The following is a 21,576-nucleotide window of genomic DNA, read 5'->3' on the forward strand; positions in this document are numbered from 1 at the left end:
TGTGCGATTTTCCGAGGTGATAAAAATGTAGAAATATATTAGAAAATATTTGAGTTCGCGCATTGTCGAATTTTCAAAGACGCGAAGAACTATTTCGCATGGAATTTTAGCATAATGAATAAGTGAGTCGAACTACAGAAAAGCCAAAATGAGCCGGAATATTTTTTTTTCTGTTTCACATAAATTTACATTCGACTTGATACATTTTAAAATTCTATGAAAGGGATTTCTGCGTTTTTTGAAATTCGATTTTGAGACCATTCAATTTTCTAATCTTTCCACATTTTCACCCTCACCCTGCAATTTTCACCGTAAGAATAAAATAAAAATTTCAAAAATAGCACGCAATAGAAAAAAGCGCCACTTCGATAAGTGTGTAAAAAATTCTTACGCAATTTTTTTTTTTACAGAATTCAAAAAAAAAAAAAACAGCCATGAAGTAGCGAACGAGAATTTTAGAGGCCAGTGACGGCTTCTGCTCGTTGGATTTGAAGATGGATAAAGTTGGAGCAGATTTTCCGAAGCGAGAATGGACCAAGAGATTGAGTCTTCGGGGCAGCCGAAGAAGCCATCAGGTTAGACGATTATTCTATTATTTATGCAAACCTCGGGCGAATCATACCGGAGAGAAATTAATAATTTTCAAACTCATCGAACTTCATTTACTCGTACAGGAATGTTTAAGCTCGGTGTTAAAAACTTTTCGCTGGTATTTGGATCAGTTTTGCGAATACTCGAATTTAATTTAACGTAACCGAACTGAACTTCCGAACCGAAATTAAGCGAACATTCGAGCTAATTTGTTCGTTGTATTATAAATAATTATTTCAGACATTATATGTAGTTATTGCGATTAATTATGAAGAACAAAAATAAAAAATGAAGCTTGGTGATGCAATTTCTTCTTTTTTTTTTTCTATTTCTATTCTCTCTCTTCGATTGTATTATACACAGCTAATCGAGCACTTTTTTCTCTTCACTCCCTGCATTCGACGCTGTAATTGAATAATTATTTTCTCTTCGCTTTTTATGATAATAAGAAAATAATGAAATAAGACGAGAAAACAAAAAAAAAAAAAAATTAATCGAAAAATCTATTACAAGAATCTTTACTATGCGTTACTTAACGCTTGAAAGAATTTCCTCGCTCTTCGCAAGGCAGATATTCGAGCACCTGTACCTGTACATACATAACTTATGTACATACATACATACAGCCGTTTTTCGACCCACGAAGTAAACGTTAATTAAAACATTTAGAAAAAAGTTAATGCGTGAACAGGATTCGAATTATAATTTATTCCGGTGAGCGAATAATAATTTGAATAAAAAAAAAAAACATGAAATTCAAGCTTATTGAATAATTACTTACCAAAAAAGCTTTTTTCGATTATTAGATTTGTTTGAGGAGAAAAAAAAAATTAAAATAATGAATAAATTACCGTTTTAACGATAATTCGAAATGAAAATTTTCGGTAAAAATTTTGACAGGACTAATTTCGCACCGCGATGTATAAAAATTGACTGCATACTCATAATTATAAATGGAAAAAGAGAAAACAATGAACAAGACTCGTCGAGTTTCTTCCCGCAACTTTAGTCAGCTCTGACCTGAAATTCTCACGTTATTTCCTCTCTGTTCTTTCCTTCGTTTATTCATCGGTGTATGTACCCAAGGAGGTGGCTTATTCCTTTTCTTTTCCTTTCTTTGCGTCAAGAAATAATCAATACCTAAGTACGAATAGTTGAGTGAGCATACAGGATAGATAGAGAGAACGTCATTCGTGAGATAATTCTATAAGCCATCTTATTTCGGTGAGAGAAAGTTCGCCATTTTTCCTTTATTCTACAATGAATTTGCAAATTTTTCAGACGTTGCGAACTCCGAATATCCCTGCATTTACGCATCGATGCACGTTCGGAGTTGTTATCACGGACGTATTGAAAAGAACCCTTCAGGCATTGTTTCAATTCTGCCAATTGCGAGCGTGTAACATTTTGCTTGTTTCGCCATGTCTACGTATTTTGTTCAACAACCAAAGTCAAATATTTACCATCAACGGACGTACGAACGCAAGAATATAAACCCAGAAACACTGCGAAATAAATCGGATGATTTTCAAATACAACCAAAGGCCTCGGGCGTTATGCATGTAAACGTATGAGGCATTCCATGCGAAATTTATCCCCTCACGCGTAAATAATCGTTCGAGTGAAACTGATGCGGAATTATAAGGTGATTCGGGGTCAACTGAACCGGTGTGATTATGCGGCTGCGTTGTCGACGTAATTGTAATTCACGATTATACCATAAATCGTCCGCGAGTGTCCGTTTGCCGTTCATAAACTATCATTACGCGGTTTAAGCAGGATGGGCCGAATGGCCGAAGCGCCAAATTCCGAATTCTATCGAATTTTTCTACGGCGAAACATGAAGGGAAGAAGTCAAAGTTTGGGAAATTTAAAAATCCGAAACATCGAAATTTCGAACGAACGAAGATTTTCAGTTCCGTGAATTTCTGGCTTGTTGAAATTTCACCGCTTTGAACTATCTTCGTTTTGAATTTTCGATATTTTTACGTTCGTAATCCTGGTAATTCTGATATTCGGTCTTTCCGATTTTTCACAACCGTTCGTTGAGTAAACTTCGCTGTGTGAGTGTATTTTAATTTTTGGAATTTTACTCCATCGATACTTCGTTTTTCGAAATTTTGCATTTCGGAAAATTGACCCGTCGGTTTTCCGACCTTTCGAAACTTTCTTGTTTCGTCAAAGTTTAATTTGTTAACTTCAAGTTTCGCCGCGTAATAATTCGGAATTCGGCGCTTTCGGAACTTTTCAAATTCGTAACTTCAACCCCGCCCCGTTGAATGTAGAGGTCTGCTACAAGAGTTGGGGAAAAGAGTGAAAATCATCGGAATGAAAATTATGTTACTCTAAGCCACGTGTTATAACTTGTACCTAAATAAAATATTACGCCGGTGTGATCGATCGGTCGTAAATCATATACAACGGAATTTCACAGATCCAGGCTATTTATTTATGCGGGTCGATGGATTTACCCAACTTTCGGTGTATTACATGTATGTATTATATACACCTGAATCGTTACCGATGATAAACGTCTCGTTCAAGCCCGATAAACACTTGCGGAGCTGTACATTTTCCGAAGAAAGACAGATAAAGGAGGGGAAGTTTTTTCAACAATTTTTTTTTTTTTTTTTTTTCACTCTCTTACGACCGAGTATCAAGCGTTTTGGTAGGAATAGAATTTAACGCGCGATGAAAAATAAACGGGATGAAAAACTCGTGAATGTAATAAAAGTTTTAACTTATAACGCGGGAAATGTGAATTCAAAAACTTGATCCAAAAAATTTTACGAAAAACCGTCCGACGAACGCAAAACTGATGTCCGATGGCGTTTTTTGTTTGTTTTTTTTTTTTCTTTCATTCCTATTCGATTTTCCCGATACAATTGTAACCATGATTTTTATTGGTAGTTTTTTTTTTTTTTTTTTTATGTTACTTTTTACATCAGTAGTAAAATTTTAGCACAACTTTTACAGCGTCAGGACGATTTTTAATGTTTTGCTTTTCCACAAGGTTTAACACCTGCGACGTGAAATTTGAAAGACGCGTTGCCGGTGTTTACGATCGTCGATGGTCGTTTTATTTTATTTATAGATAAAAGGGGAGACCGTGGAAAAGCGAAAAAAAAAAGTTATATACAAAGCTCGTTTATTTCATAATTAGTTACGATATTTTTTAGGATAAAAAAATGTTGTGTACATATGCATAACGTTAATACACGCATACGCCTGATTTATAGATAACGGGGATGGTGAAAGCAAACTTTATAACCGTTGCGTTGATATTATGTAAATCCCAGTCTGCAATTTCGTTCCTTTAAAAATAACAACTCTCTTATCCGCGTGCCGATGCGTTTGCAGAAATTCGCAAGGATGATCCAGGAAACCGTCGGAAATTCTTTTATCTTCAATATTCTCGTTCTTACCAATATTTCTTTTAATTTGAACGAAACACCGAATCGATTTTGAATATTGGCTTCTATGGAGTGAGAAATACCAATTTGTTTATCAAGGACAATTTTCCAAAAAAAAAAAACAAACAAAACGAGACATTGCATTTCGTACTCATTTATAGCGAATGTTGAATTTTTTTTTTTTTGCCGACAGAATATCGAGATTGTACAGCGATTTTGTTTTCAATGTTTTCCCTCTGAATTTATCCGTTCAGGCCGCCGCTTTCAAGCCTTCTCTTGAAGCAGCTAAACTTTAATAACGTGAAGTTAGGAAAATCCCATCTGACGTGGATAACAAAGTCCGCGTTTCCCGGTTCAACATTAGAGAGATTAAATAAATATACTACCATGCGTGATGTAATTCACTGAGGAGAATTTTGTTTGATACAGAACTGATAAAAAATTCTAATGAATTTGGTGTACTTAAGATAAGAGTTTGAATATTGTTGAGATCGGAAGAAAATTTAGTACAAGCAGCTATATTTAGTTGAATTACAGTAATCGATGTCAAATTTTTTCTGTATTCTGTGCAGCGTGTTAATTTTTTTCTTCAGCTCACTGCACTTTTTGAATTAAACAATACCTCGATGGTAATTTATTTTTATATCAGTGTTCCATCGTCACAACAATCGATGGGAAATGTACGTAATGCAAGTGACTGCGATCAAAAAGAACAGTAAAACGTACTAGATTTGACTAATTGCAGTAAGAAGACTAATTTCCTTTTTTTTATCTAGAACAATATTTTTCTGTTATCGGTGAAAAATGTAAATATTTTAAGGGGGTATTCTAGTGTAGAGGCATGAATTTGCGGTGTTTTTTGAAGTGCTATAAACAAAAAACAAAAAATATTTTTACCATCCATTTTTTTTATCAGGCGTTTATTATTATTTCACGATTACAAAAAAAAAAAAAAACAAGTCAAAAAATACAAAATTGAAAGTGCTATGAGTTGTTGAAGTGGGGGGTACAAAAAAAATGGCGCGCCAATGTTGTCACGATTGCAAGTATTTTCAAAATCAGAAAAAAAAAAAAAAAGATTATTAATCTACATAAATGCAGCTATCGTACTAACTAAAAAAAAGTCGAAAAAAAAATTTTTTTTGCCAAATTACGGCTGTCCGAAAAAATAATACGTTTTTTTTTGACTTTTTTGGACGTTTCTGAATTTTTAAAAAATAGTAAAAATTATTATTTCGTTATAATAATAATTCGTGCGATAGAGACATGTATTGAGAAGATTCTCACCAAATTTCAAGTAAATCGGTTCAATAGAACTTGAGAAATCATGTCAACCGTTTTGAAAAATGTAGTTTTGAGAAAAACGCGTTTAAAGTTTCGAGTAAAATTCGTTCCAGCCGAGCCAGTATTGAAGACGTGTCACTAAAATAGCTATATCTCTGAAAATAATTGAAATTTTGACTTGTCCTTTTAAGGACACATTCTTGAAAGGTTAAGCTTTGAAAATATAAAAAAAAAAAAAATCGATTTTTTCAAATTTCTACACTAGAATACCCCCTTAAGAGAACTGTATATTTTGTACGGTAAGGCATAAGTAAAAATTTTCAGACATTCAAATTTTGTAATTTCTGCACTTTCGGAACTTTGACTTGCCGGAGTTACGCTATTCGGAACTTTCCACTTTCGGAACTTTGAGCGCGCCTCTCAAGCTTACGATTAAACACTCACTCGCACGTGCTTTCACTTCTGCCTTCCATTCCCGGCTCACTCGCAAGTAGCAAAAGTCCGTCTTTAGTCAGACACGCGATACAATATTCGAGATGTTGTCTTACGCGTTGGCGATATAGGGCTTCGAGGCGATTAGAAATGCATGAGATAACGCGACGCAATACGAGGTCTGTAAACGCCCTCGGCACTTCGATTCCAATCTCCTTTTCCTCTTTCCTTTTCTTCCGGGCCCTGTTTTCCTTTGCTACGAAATTCCGCTCCCGTTGTTGGTTTGTTTTTTTTTTTTTTTTTCTTTCTAAATATCTTAAATTTCTCGTGGACCCTTGTTTTCCCTTTCTTTTTAACTCCCGTTTCGTGTACGCCGATAGGTATCGAATTTTATCATACGTAGAATCAAATTTCACGGTGAATCGTAAAAACCCCCGGGGAACATCGAGGAAAACCTGTTTCTTGTTATACAACATCGTCTTTGAGTCGGGAAATTTTCTCTTAAAAATTATGAGCTATTTATACGCGTATCGTATTAGCCGAAATTCTTTATAGAAATATGTAAGAGTGATCCATAAAATTTTCTATCTTGCAGACCGAATCGATGAAATCCATACCGATGTAAAAAAATGTTTGGAAATTTTCGATCGATGCTTGCAGAAAAGTAACAGAAAAATTTCTGTACGGAAGGAATATTTAAAGACTGAAACGAAAAAGAATTTTCGAATCGGTTAAAACGGCGATTCTCTGCGACCCCGTATTAAAGTCAGCCGTAACTTAAAGGCCGCAGGGAGGCGAGATTGAACGGATTTTGAGAATAAGAGGGTGAAATATCCGTCCAGCTTCCCTGATAACGTGACGTCTTGATGTTACCGCTGTGAAAGGGGAAACCTGGATGGCGGGTCTTTTGTACGCGTAGAAAGATTACGCCGCGGAGCTTACGCCTTTACTTAAAGTCGCCGGTGAATCGAAGAGGGACGCCGTTGTAGAAAAATGCATTCACCATGCACAGCTCAAAGTATAGCCGGATGGGTACGCGCAGAGAATGAAATATGTTGCTCGAATCTCCTGCGATAAGTGAGAAGAGCCTTCGTTGTCAGGCAGGATTACATCGCGTCAGTCACGTTTTACTATCTTCGTAATATGCCTGTGCGATATAACGCGCAGATCCGTACGATACTGCAGCGACTACGTGTGTTTGGAAAAGAGACGGAATTTCAGTGTGCCTGGAAAAGGAAATTGAAAAACGTCTCTTTTATGTCACACAATACTCGATTTTAAATCGAAATCTTTACGCCGATACATTCAGTTTCACTTTACGGATCGGTTATGTTATTGTGGAACACGACTCGAAATAATTTTGTGTGTAACATATCTTTTATGCAACATTTCGTGAAATGTATTTGCCGTTTCTACACTCGGAGAAAACTCGTTGTTTTTTTTTTTTTTTTTTTTCTAAATAATCAATTTGTAGACGCATTTTTTAGAAAATTTTCTCGTGGAGACACAATATTTCGTTGTAAATACCAAAATTGATGAAACAATTGTTTCGGTATTGCAAAGAAATTTGATTCAATAAAATACACTTATAAATACGAAATCTCGATTTTAATTTCGTCAATTTAATGATATAATACTTTTCTCATGGTATTATCAAAATATTGAATATCCTCTGGTAGATTCGACTAAATCGCGTCACGCAATTCTCTAAATCTATTCGGTGGATAAAGATTAGTCAAATTTACGAAACCATGAGAGCTACTAATTGATTGCCGCTATCAAGTAACACGTTACATCGTTAATCTGTAAAATTATTTGTCAAAGTGGCAAAATACTCTCTGCAACGCGTTGAAAATCCTTTCTCGCAAGAGAAGTGAGACGAACAGTTATCAGGAGGGACTGCAGCCGTTCGTCTAGTATAATCAGCAAAACTGAATCATTCGTGGTCGAACACCGTTCAGTCAGCCAGTCGATTCGCAATGGGATATTTCTTCGTCGTTGTTCGATGTGGCACTTGATTCGTCTAGCATAAATTACAATGAAACGATAGTTTTCTCGGTTACAACGATTGATCAATCAATTTTCAATCCTTACAAAATAATTTCACTGGGTAAATCTGATTTCGCAATCAGAACAAAATCTATGGGGTTGTGATGCTAAACATTTTCTTAGGCATCATCAAAACATGTCGTTTTCTGCGCTCTATAAAATCAACTAAACGTTTTGGTTGTGTAAAAATAATATGTGGTCAGATGTATATAAACCCTGGAATCTCTTTGCAAGGACTAAATGTTGGTCGTTACGAGCAGATTTTTTTTTTAGTGTACAGTGATGCTCGAGTGTTAGAATGTCTTCGAAAGAAAAAAAAAAGAAAAATTGTATGGTTATTTTGGGCGAGGTTTTGATCGGCTCGTGTGCGTTATATTTGCCAACTAGTCCTCTTGGGCCGAAGCCCGAGAACCTAAACTCTGCAAGACTGCACCGAGGGTGAGCAAAGTAACCTGATTCTATTTACAGCTGTTGGAAAGGACATTCCGAGTGACTGCCTCCTTACGTAAGTTATTATCTTTGACGCGAGTGTAACTTACGTTGGGTGAAAATTTACTGCAGTCTCACGGGCAACTCGCGCGAATTTTATTGAAAGTATTTTATTCGTTTTCATCACGCTATCACGCAAAGCATTGCGGCTTTACGGTATAAAATCGCCCGCAGCTTTGACATTTTTTCCTACCAAAACTACTTACATTTCGTCTCGATCAATTTTTTCCTCAAATTTATGGAGGAAATCGTTTAATTCGTTCGTACCGCAATTTGGAAAGTAAGAAATATTTAAACTCGATGGCATCGATTTCCAGTGATATAAAATTGCCTAGCAAATGGAAAAGAAGAAAAAAGAACACGAGTAAAAAGAAAGACGGAAAAATCGGATTACGACATCCGTGCGATATCGAGTTTGGATTTGGAAAAAGGAGCCGTCGGAAAAGTTCCAGTCAGACATCCGCTGTCACAGGAGTTTAATCCATCGTTTGTCAAGCATAAGGTTATAACTGATACACGCGCATATTCGGCAGTGAGGAAAAAAAATTCCAAAATGTCACTCTGCTCAAGAATCTGTTTCTAAATAAATAAAATAACTGAGCATAATTAGAACATATAATGACGGGTATGGTCCACGAAACAGTCGGGCATCTCATTTAAGCAATACTTCCAAAGATGCAACCTTTCTCGTAGAAATCGCACGAAATCGCAAAAGTAAATTCGTAAAATTCATGCAATTTCTTTATTTCTACGTAAAGTGAAAAATCATTGAAGTCTTTTTGTTCAGAATTGTGTATAGCTTTGGGCTGTCAAGCTCTTTTTCGGGTTTGGGATACGTGGACTTCGATATTTGGAGATATATACGACAACGTCGAAATCGACTAGGACACTACTCAGCGTTTTGATAAAATAGTTCGTTCTTTTCACAGTCTTAACGCAAATTCACCCGATATTTTTTTCCATTTTACGACCCGGCATCAACTTCTTTAAAGCACAAACCCTAATTCCGTATCACATCTTACATAACGGAGCTTGGATGTATGCGAGTATGTACACTTGGGGACAATGAATCTGAAACGGGTAATTTTTTACACTAGACAGTTACGTTGGCAACACAGAGAAACCTGCAGCGCCACAGTCGGCTGAGCGCGAAACAAACTCAGTCTCAATAAACGTAACATAACCCATGACCGTCGAATCTAACCTTAGAATACCCGTCAATCTAACAAGTCATTATCCCCGCGGTATTTTCAGGTTAGATTCGACGGTCATGGGTTATGTTACGTTTATTGAGACTGAGTTTGTTCGCCGTTCGGCCGACTATGGCGCTGCAGGTTTCTCTGTGTTGCCAACGTAACTGTCTAGTGTAAAAAATTACCCGCCTCAGATTCATTGTCCCCAAGTGTACATACATCGTACATACTACAGCTGTTTCGCACTGCCACGCCACACTGGCACAAAACGCAAGAACGCAACCTAGCGGGGCATGGAATTCGACTAAAAGCCTTCTCCGCTGTGATACATTGCTCGATATTACTTCTAGGTTGTAGGCAGGTACTGTGCCTTATACACGAGATGTACGTATACACGTATGCATACACATCGGAAATCCTCAGGGTTTCCATACACCCACGCCCGACATATCCAGCGAGAACCGTTGCGAAGCAGCGTTGATTTCATCACCTAGGAATGCTTTCGAGACACTCTCTCCATCTCTATCTCTCTCTCGAGCGGATGCTGCTTGATCAAGCCGTGCATCCATCCTTGTCCTCATACTCTCGAGATAAACCGAAGCACTTACAGCGGGTGAAATTCCCGTGGTATTCCAAATTCCAGGACGACACGTGTGATCCCGTGTTCTCCAAGCCCTTTGTCACCGTCGCTGATCCTCAAAAAGGATGATGAAAAACCGACAATTGTTACATTGTTAGGTCGCGAAATATACCACACTGTTGCTTAATGCGAATGCTGGAATAACAGCGGATTCTACACGGATGATACTATGCTCAGTGAGTTTGTCCGTTGTGTATTATATTGATTTGCAGAAATAACCACATGCTGGGTTAGGGGATATACATCCAAGCCACTTGCACTCCGGTAATTCCAAGTCCGGTCTGCAAACTCCTGCGAAACGTCATGTGTCGCGGAATATTTAACCGATCTCGAGTCAAGCGTGATCAAGTTGTAATGTAATATCAAGTCTTGAAAGACCGAGCACTGTAAAGCTGCGGCCGTTTCACGGACCTCTTGTTCAACCTACTTGATACGTACGAAGTGGCAGTCTTTCAACTTTTCACAAAAGTTGCGTGGATTCATGAACTTTGTGTGATTCTCGACACCGAACTATACTACCGGCGCGTTCATGATTCCTGAACAAAAATAACACCCACAAAAGCTACTCGAACGCCATTCAGTCGAGAGTCAAAGGGTTGTGGTTTCGGATTTTACACTCCAGAGTTCGCTCGTCTGCGACGTAATCGAAAGTAAATAACGCCGTCGAAGCGTTCGGCCAAGGGTGGAAAAACCGATTAATCCGTATCACAATTTTTTTCAATTGCAATCCGCTGAACCGACCCTCAACATCTGTTTGGTCTACGTTTACATCGAGGATAGGTATGGAGGACATGCAAGTTCATACGTTGATGAATGGACGAACTGTGTTCCTATTCACAGCTTTTTCCCTCTTGACCTGCAGTTGAACCAAACAGAAATAAGTACTCTCAAAGGAAAAGTACGACGCTGAAACTCTGTAAAGTGTACTATAAGGTGCACCGTTTGTGATCACTGTATCAGTTTTGGCAGCCTTTAGAAAATTCTGCATGTATTTATTAACTTGACCTTGAATCTCTTGATTCGCTCGATTCACGACTGAATTCCGACTCGGAGGAAGGTCTGGACTGCACAAGTTTTCAGTATAGATACTTGGTACAAGGTTTACGCTTTGTTCCTTACACCATTTGTGACGGTAACCTCGGCTTGGGCGTGATAAATATGACCACAACTGGTAGCAGGGTACCAAGGTGATCAGAACCGGTAGATCTAACCCTATTGGCGAAAACCACCACCGCCTCTTTGACGTGACATAATCGCGATGTTCGAGTTGTATATGACACATTGCTCGAGTATCACGCGGGCAGATCGCAAGCGAGATACTCGCGTGGCTCGAGCCCGTAGAAAAACGTGGCTAATTTATACGTACGAAATATGAATTTGCAATTCAGGGCGAACTTCAGGGCGCCGTTGGACACGGCAGGACTGGCGGAGGTGGATCCAAGACCACGAGGAGATGGACCAGCCTTCGGCAACACGTGACGCACGGCGCCATGTCCGATGGTTCGAAACCGGCCATCGAGCTGCTTCTCGACCCTCCCCAACAATCGAGGCCTGGAACACCCGGCTCTCAGCCACACTCGCCAAACACACCGAGGACGCCTCACACTCCGGTACGGAAGTCCAATTGGGAGGTTATAGAACACTTCACTGGAGCCCCGAGGCCTTCCATCGTCACGGTGAGTCGTTTTTTAGGAAATCACATGTTATACGCTGCCCTGTGTCGATATGCACGTCTCTTCGACCGCGACGAAAGGAGGGACGAGAATCGTTTCGAAACTGATGCTTCGGCTGAGGGATGCTCCTCTTATCTCGCAAGGAAAGGGTACCCCAGGTCGATATCTCCGATCCCATTTCTTTTGCAATATGTTAGAGTAGAGTGAAAAATAAGCGACACGTCATTTTTTTATCTGCCATTAAACACGTTAACGGGGTGAAACCAGCCCCCATAGTGCGGCATGTCAAAAGGCGATTTGACAGTTTCACCCGCAGGAATGTAGCATTTTTTAAATCAATAGAACTGGAGAAGTTTTCTCATAACAAGAAATGAAAGATGTAGTTTTCTGAATTGAAAAGAAAACAGCCGTATCGCCTCTTGACATGCCTTACTTTGGAGGCTGGTTTCACCCCCTTAACGTCTTCAATGGCATATAAAACAAATATGTGTCGCTTAGTTTTTAGTCTACTGTAACATATTACAAATGACATGAAATCGGAGAGATCGATCTGGGATATCCTCCTTGTCAGTCTTGACCCGATCAATGAACTTTCAAATACCTCACCGGCAGCTATTGAAAGTCCTCTCACACTCTCCAATATAGGTGGACAGCCGTTTGATGCTGCTGGAGAAAATTTGCCACCTCTCTTATAAGCCTGTTTCTATCTTGATGACATGTCCAATTTTCGTTGATTTTTATATGTACCAAGTTACTACGAATGTGGAAAAAATTCGCAGCCACTAATTTGCTTTTCAGGGTTTCCTCTCACGTTTTTGGGGAGGTGAAAATGAATTATTATGACGAGTACTCACGGCTGGTGGAAGAAGTTTATCCTACAATGTAAATGTTTTTTGCTTGTTCTTCTTACTCTTCTTTTTCACTTCCTACATTCTTTTCATCCGGTGGTTATCAGTCATATTTGATGACAGCTCGAAACGTTGGAACGATCGCCAGTAATACATTTATTTCACTCTCTCTCTCTCTCTCTCTCTCTTTCCTGTCTCTTTCCGGAGGTTGGTACGTGACACTCCAGATCACATTTATTTTCATGAGCTCCTTTTTCACGCTGGCAGATTTTGAATGTTTCATTGTTACAGGGTTCAGAGTCACAGTTTTCCGCTCCCTCAATTCTCTCTTTCAAAAATGTTGTTTGTCATCAACCACCGAACACGGCAGCCGCTTTTCATTTTCGGAAGTGTGAATCTCGACTTTTTTCATCGACTTAACCGACCGTTCTACTACAACAACACCAACAATTGTCGGACCCGTAACAATCCTCCAGTTCTCCAAATGGGACCGGAAGTGGCGACACACGAAGCGACGACGCTTGCCTAATTGGCCATCATCGACAAGGTGCAACAGCGGGGAATTCGATAATCGATCAAGCGACGTAGCACATGGTTGACTCATTGGCACAATATCGAGCGTATCGGTCGTTCACTCGACCGTGAAACACCCGCCATTGTGTTTAATACAAAATCTCGATCTGTTGCAGGTTGGACGAGGATCGGAAGTCGGAGTCGGACTGTCAAGTGACAGGGACGCGATCATGGAGGCAGCTGTCAACGCCGGGATGACACGAAGAAGGCCTCGATGTGGCCTCAGTCGTTTTCTCAGCGCTCTCTGTGCCTCTCATCGATTCAGAAACCTCCAGGTTAGATACTCTATTTGAATACGGACCACTCTGGTGCAATTCTGGTGACCAGCTGCAGCGACACGCGAATTTATTGTCCCTCTAACGATCAAAATTACACGGTTCAATTACCGGCGGAAATTCCCGTACTATGCGGCATTGTCCAATTTCCGTGCCTTGATGCTTTCTATGGACATCGTACCTACGAGAAAATAGTTTATTTTTTGTTAACAATTACGTATTTTTGACTGCGGCGGAATAAATGGTTCGTTATTATTATCATCAGATTTTAGCTACGCCACATACGATTTTTTAACTCTTAACAAATTTTTATCGATCATTAATCAGATGAAAAAAAATTTAATGATAATAACTTACAAAACATTTGTTCCATCATATCCAAATGTACGTTTTTTAACAGTAAATATGTTCTTTTCTCAATGTGGCCTGGAGAATTATTGTATAATGCTTAAGATATTTGCTATTGTTGTTGATATAATTTCTTCGGTGATTGATAGGATTTTAAAGATGCGCGAAACGTATAGCTGGGTCAAAAATGAGCGGAATCAAAAAGATAACAGAACGAGAGTTAAATTTGGCAAATGAAGCTGATTCAGATAAAAATGTTTCAACGCTGAATTTCAATTGTAAACACCTTGTTATTAACAAAGCACAGAGTATTACCACATTATTCGAAAATTTTTATCCGTCGATAATTAGTTTACTTTTATTGGCAAACGAATTCTCTACAAATTATCCGATAGAATTCCTTTCTTGAGTTCGTCAGTTGGCAAAGTAAAAAATAAAAATAGAAATACAAAAAACACGAAGAAAAATCCGATACATATACAATCGTAATAACTGGCAGATGTTAAGCTTGCTATTGAACAAGAAATACGTTATCGTTGATCATAATTTAGCTTCGACGATCTGGACAGAATTTCTTTACAAATAAAATCATAATGAGATAACAGAATAATGAGATTTCTATAAAGTCGTTAAAATAATGAGTTACTGTTTCGAATAGTCGAATCTCAATGTTTTAAAATTTTTTCTACCATCAGGAAAAACTGTTTTTAATTGAATATCAAAGCTAGATTAGCTTCACCGACACTGTTTATAAGCTCTGTTTCGTCACGTCTTTGTTTCAACGCCTTATCAACATGACCGTATAAACCCGGTACATCCTTAAGGTACTTTTTATCCTTGTGTTAACGGGTTTTCGAGGGTTTGTAGTCGATTCGGGGGAAATGCCCGACTGACGTCGATAACCGGCGAAGATAGATGGATGTAATTAATTACTCGGCTATTCTCCGATACTCGATACCTTGTACGTTTGGAACACCGTCTCGATCCTTGTAGGTACTTGGAAAGTTTGCGAATTGGAAAGGGGTGGATTACAACAGTTCGCCATTCGACTGTCTTCGAATAACCCACCCTGTTTACCCTCCGTTCTCCGAACGTTTCTAAATCTTTCTTTCCCAACTTTTTCGACAAACGCGTTGCGCAGCCTCCGCCGAAAAGTTCTTCCCTCGATTTCGGTGGAAAAATATCTCATGCATAACGTATCCGAGCTTCGACCATTTGTTGAGTTATCCTTTTATTTTATTTTGTTTTTAATTTCTTTTTTTTTTTTTTTTTTCTCTTTACAATCATTTCTCTTCCACTCAGAGATCATGAAATTTCTATGAAATCTGTCCGATACTCCTGAGAATCGCGCGTTGGCCGGAGGAATAAAAAGAAGAAGAAATCGTTGGTTACGATCGAGAAAAATATCGTCTACGCCTTGATTATTTCATGGCAAAAGTTCGCTCGGAGGATGCACGGAGGGAGATGAAATCATTTTATAAATACAAGAACCCCTTTTCTACGGTAGCGCAAAATCACTGACTCGTCAAGTTTTCCCCTGCAATTTTAAGCCGCTTTCAATCATCCCGCTTCACACAGGCCTCGTGGCTGAGATTTTCAAAAAATGTGGGGTAATTGGTATGATCGCAAGTTCGAAGGAGGAAGATGAAAATTAGAGAAATGAACGAAGGGATCCAACCGCGGCGCCATTGAAATTTGCTTTTTCATCGAACCGCACGAATATACATACGAGATGAGGATTAAGGAGGATTTCAGTATTCCTTTTCCGTCTTCGACCGACTGTCTTTGTCACTGACTGACTGACTGACTGGCATTGAAACGTGACGCGAGTTTAACGTCGTAGAATCGAGTCGCGTAGAGTTAACTCACCGCGAGGATAATATCATCTTTAGGCACGGTAGAGGCTTCTTCCGAAGGAAATGAAAAATTCACCCACATCCACAGACTCACACACGCACGCTTTATGTAACACACTTTCACCCGCAAGTTCGGAGGGTTCAACTGGGTGTTCGCAATGGTTTCCATCCCACTCCTGTCACCTCGCTCTGCTAGGTACAAGGACTTCCCTTTCGGTCCCATCCAACCAGCTATAACCGACGAGTATCGCACTAGGGATTCTGCTGGAAAAGTGGAGGAAAAACGGAGGGTCAGAAAAGGTTGAAAAGCAAAAAAAAAAAAAAACAAGAAGTTTTTACTCCCGTCACGGTGATAAATGTCTATATTTAATTCATCAACCGCCGTCAAGCTTGTCTCGTCAAACATTTTACAACACGATATCGTAATACGATCGAAGTCACTCTTGAACCGAAACATTTTTAAGGTCGTAGGTTTTGCAAGATAGAAACAACAATCGTCTTAGGATTTGTCAAATTTTTCAAATTCTTGTTCAATTTCCAACTCAATGATTAAACCTAACCCAACATCTGTTATCGATTCCATTATCGGGTGCAACCGATGTGTGTGCATCAAGCAACTTCTTTATACGACGCTTAGATTGATTCAGCACTCAGCATTGAGGCTGCGCTGGAAACGATAAAATCCTCTGAATATCCTTGGAATTCATACGATCAGCATCTCCGATCATTATTTCCTTGTGGGTGAAATGCTGCACTTTTTTCCCATCCCATCGGCAGCTCATGGTGTGTACAGAAAGCCGGCTGGTATTATTACACGTTTCCATGGTGATTCGGTATCGAGTGTTGTACTTGGCTAAAGGCTATTCATGATAAGGCAACTTTTTTCACACGTATCCGCCGGCTTCTTTATCAGTTGTTACGATAAAATCGAATTTTATATCCTGTGTATTTTATATATGTACGTATGTATGAAAAAAAGTGAAAGAGAAACTGTGTTATTATCGACCGATGCTGAATAGCGTATTAAACACGCCCTTGCAAAATATTCATTTTACGTTCGTAATATTTTCGATTCGACGATTCGGCGGTTTTTAAAATTCATCGGGATCGTTTCTCATTCAAATTATCTCGAACTTTCGAACCGACGGGTGAATCTAAAAACTACCGTATATTTCTTATTATTTATCGGTTACGTTCAGGGAACGTTTTCCAAGTATATCGAGCTATCAGGTTTTTCGCACGGTAAAGCGACGGTCGTCGAAGCAAGAGTTCCTCAAACACCGGGTTCGCGGGACTTTCTTTCTCCTATTTACCGTGAAAAAGTTTGACGATTCCGTTGGTTAAAACGCGCTTTTAAAAAATTCACGTCGGAGGTAAAAGTTTAAAAAAAGAATTCAAAAAGTTCTGATTTGGTAGTAAGACAAGCAAGCACGAGGTGCGCGGCCGCGTAATGTAATCCCAAGTGCAGAAAACTCACTCGAGCAGCTAATTTTAGCCCGCATTTGATACCTAGCCTTACTTTTTTAAAATTTATCACGAGTCGAATATACGTACTCGTTCCTCGCGATTCGGTCGATTTGCTGTTAAACTTGGGTATAATAATTTTTGTACAAGTGGGGTTCGTGCACGATCTACCTTACCGACCGTGTACTCAAATGCTCGGATACTCGGTCGGTAAGGTAGATCGGACCATAACCCCTCTTATATATTTACTTTTGTCGCTCGAAAAAGGAAGACGATAAAAATTTGAAATTATTCTGTTAGCTTTCAATTTCTTTGGCATCGTCAGAGGCGTAAAGACTTTTCACCTTTCGGAACCCGGTTATAGTGCGAACCTCGTATTATTACTAACCCGAAGTCTGAGCTAATTGTAATTCCGACAAGGACTCCTCGAGAGAGAGAGAGAGAGAGAGAGACTCGTTTAATTAAAGAAGCCTGGGGCGTCTCCAGAGATCAGCCTAGTCATTTAGTCACGTGTTCATAACTTCGCCAAGCTATCGCGGTTATAAAACCGGTCTCGTTTCCCTTCGGAAATTGGCTAAACGGGAGCTTATTCGGCTTATGCATACACGCGAACGTCCGCAGCACTCTCTCATCGTCTTCCGTTGGTTTAACCGATTTCATACATGAATCGAAATTGGCTTCGGCCTGTATAACAGCCAATCCGTCCGTGAACAGATTAGCCCAGAACCAATATTCGGACCAAATGTAGCCGACGCATGTTTCCGGATGAGAGCACAGAACTTCACCAAAAGTCACGCCACAGTCATCCCTCTATTCGATCAAATTTGCTTCAACTATTCTAAGCTTCTCGATTATCGTGTTCTTTTTTTAATTTTTTTTTTTTTTTTTTTTCACCTTCAGCGAGGTTTCATCAATTCGCGCAAAATGCCGGGCAAATTATGAATTCAATTTTTTCACCTCGCTGTTCGCGAATTGCAGCCTTCTCCGTACATCAAGGTAACGTCGTTTTTTATCTAATCCCACTCTATGAACCCTAGACCGATAACCGGGGGATGAAAAAAACACCCTACGCCAACTTTTTTGACTCGATATACCGACCGTAATTCAATTTCATTATTCGAGTGAAAAGAACCTCCTTGGCCCACGTGACTCGTTATCACCCCATTACCGGGACAGGCAAAAAACAAAAAAAAAAACAAAATAATGTTACCGTTTTAGAATTAACCGAAGCTGCATTTGTTCAATATTCATTTCCCGCCTGTTCGTTTCACTGAACTTCGTTCCGACCGTGTTGGAAATCTACGATAAATTATCCTCAAGGGTTTCGAGAATCCTTTTTAGTGCCGTAAGCTTCGATGCATCGCCCAATAAATACAATCGTCGAATAAAGTGTAGAATTTCGAATGCAGACGGGGTTGAATATAATCTGCATACATGCTTGCTGGAAAGTTTTCTGATGCACGTGATGGTCGAGGTTGTTTAATTGTACAGTTTGCCGAGTGACTCGGAGTCACGCCACGAGTATAAAAGCGGTCGAAGGACCGAGGATAACAACAATTTTATCGAAACCGTACGACTCACAATCAGCGGCGAGATTCGATCTCCTTATCGGAATTTCCAGAGGCATATAATGCGATACAAGCCATGTCAAAAAAAAAAAATTAATAAAAAAATAAGTAAAAAATGTTCGAATCTTCTTTCGGAGTTGATCCAATTCTGATTTCGTAACCTCCTAGCAAAATTCCGCGTTTCAAGTAACGTCAATGTTTCGTACCAGCCGTGAAGAAAATTAATCCGTCTCTAAACAGCGCGGATTTGGTTGTCCAACTACCATGAAACCCGGCGTTTATCGTCACCGGATAAGAGAGACGATTTACTCAAGTCTCCTCCAGTTTCCTCCAGTTTTCGCTAACGCGAGCAAAAATTCACTCATCACTTTCTCCTCTTCACTGTTCCGCAGTCGTCGTACCCTCGATTATCATTTTATCCCTCTTGGCGAACTTTTGTCTCGTGGTTTTAGAGGAATTCTACCAATACAAATAGCATAACTTTTATAACTTCGCTGCGGAGAGCGGCGTCGCGATTGCGGTTCGAAATTTGTTGTACTTAATTATAATAACTATTTCGTCGTAAGGAAATAATAATGAAACTTTGAAAAGTTGACAATTATTCTAAATCACTCCAAACGTTTCTCTGCTTTGATCGATCATCGGTGCGGAATTTTGAAAGTCCGTACGAACGGTAATGATTAAAAGTTCTCAGGATTAACATTTTCTTTACGGAGTTTCGATAAGTATTATGAAACATCGTTGTTAAGGGGAGTAGACAGCGAAAATAGGACAATAATGGGATAAAATTCAAATGACATTTGCGAAGAACTGAAACAACGTGCATAAATTTTCTTTTTTACAACGTTTTTATTGGAGTTTCGGTTATAAAATTCAGCCGTCTGAGTTTCAAAAATATAAATTATTAAGAGAGACGTGGACGGATAAAGCAGAGTACGTGTCTCAGGTGCTGCTCCATTATTGCCACGATCCCGAGTGAATGGTTACATTTTTGGACAATTTTCAAGCGCCATTCTCTTCGTGGGATGTTCCTCCAGAGACTGGACCAAATTTTTTTTAAATAACACAAGAACTAAAAAAAATGGCAACAATAATGAATGAACTTTTTTACACAGACGCTGGTTCGGTTTGTAGTGAAAGTTGATATCTTCGTTGTAGAAAAAAAATCAAGGCGACATGTCAATGCGTTATTTATGAATATGTACCACACCCGAACGTACATTTGTCTTCAACGCTCAATATCTTGTTTTACTATTATTATTTTTTTACGCTCAACACTGATTTTCATCCACAAAAATGTGACAAACGACTTAGAAATATGAAAATTTGAATGTGTTTGTTCGGTAGTTTATAAAGACGAATTGAATTTTGATCAAATTTTCAGCCGTTGAAGCTTTCTTAGCCCCCTGAGCACAATTTTGCGAATTTTCCAGTTTTTCTTCCGCGAAAATGTTTCAAAGAAATTGTATCAACAGAATACACAAAAAGAAAAAACGCAAAAATTGTACATTTTTCGCTGACCTGTCACCTCAAAGTTATCCTACGCCAATTAGATTATTCACACCGAAATCTTGTCCGAAAAGTATAAATTTTTTCTCATTCTTACTCTTAAGATAGTTTTTCGCAATGAGAAATATGCTCCGTAGTCCATGTCTGTAAAATAAAAGAAGGCGAGTCACGCTCTGATTCGCGATAATTTATCAGAGCGCGAGAATTCGGAGGAGTGATAAATATACAAACTTTTCGCTGTATAAAAACGAAACTGTGCAAAGAGAAACGGCGGAATTCTCACTCAATGTCTAGAAAAGCGAGGAACCTTGGCATTGCAGCGATTCAATTTACAGGGTTTCCTATTCAGAGGTCCGCGAATCTCTGCCGAAGGATGCGGAAAACTTGGTCGTCTAATTTCGTACCCCCCTTTGCTTTCCTCCCTCGACGAGCAACGTAAACGCGAAAATAATTGAATCGCTTATTTGAGAAGCCGGATAAAACGCGGCCGCCGCCTCCCAATCAATTATTTGCCCAAGGCTGATTCGGATCGCCGCTTGCAGCCTTTTATTTATACATATATATATATACATACATATTTTCCCGTTATATATATATATATGTATATATATATACACACACACACGACGATTTGTATAAACGAAAATAGAAAGATTAACAGAAGAGAAATAATCAGGAGTCGGTGTGACTGAAACGGAAAGTAAATAAAAAAAAGGTGAATTCTCCGGAAAACGCGGAAGAAGAATCCGACTCGGAAAAATAAGGGTACGTAAAATAGGTTCCGAAATCATTCCCGGGAATTTTTGAGCCGCGGAAGGCGTCTCGACGTCTGGCGTCGTCTGCCGGAAAGTCTGCAACAATATAGATATATCTAGCGATTATGCGAGGGGGGGGGGGGGGGGCGGATAATTTTACTTTCTTTGATATTCGCGGGTGGGGGCGGAGTCGGACAGAATCCGATAAAAGGCGAGGGCTCGTTTTTTTTTTTTTTTTTGTTTTCATCAGCTTAAGCCCTGGATGGAAACACCGAAATCCCGTTTCTCCCCGTCCCATCCACCGAATAATATGCGCAAACGCGTTCGTCTATTCATTCGGTTTATCCCGCTCGGATTGACTCAAGGATCAATTTGCATGAAGATCGTATTATATTCCCGTATATTACACACCTTGTATTATACGTGTAAATAATTATTCATACTGGAAGATATTCGTCTAGCTTATATCAGCGTAAATTCAACAATTTTTTTTTTTAGCAAAATGAATGTCGCTGAAAGGACGGCTGCTCGGTATTGTTAGTGTTGAAAGGAAAAAAAAAACATAATCTCGACGCCGATTTATTACACGTTCTTTGGCTCTCGTATAATCGAGTGC

At 39.1% G+C, this 21,576-nt stretch overlaps 1 protein-coding gene across 1 annotated transcript in view; it reads left to right on the plus strand.

The window, feature by feature from the left end:
- The window catches only part of LOC124179398 (adenylate cyclase type 6), a 97,111-nt gene that overhangs the window by 11,860 nt on the left and 63,675 nt on the right, over positions 1-21,576 (plus strand). Inside the window, exons 2-4 of the mRNA XM_046563709.1 lie at positions 411-575; positions 11,480-11,767; positions 13,302-13,460. Of these exons, the coding sequence (XP_046419665.1) occupies positions 495-575; positions 11,480-11,767; positions 13,302-13,460 (528 nt within the window). The 5' untranslated portion in view covers positions 411-494. The remainder of the gene's footprint in view (positions 1-410; positions 576-11,479; positions 11,768-13,301; positions 13,461-21,576) is intronic.

Source organism: Neodiprion fabricii, chromosome 4 (genome assembly GCF_021155785.1).
Source record: "Neodiprion fabricii isolate iyNeoFabr1 chromosome 4, iyNeoFabr1.1, whole genome shotgun sequence".
Lineage (NCBI taxonomy): Eukaryota > Metazoa > Arthropoda > Insecta > Hymenoptera > Diprionidae > Neodiprion > Neodiprion fabricii.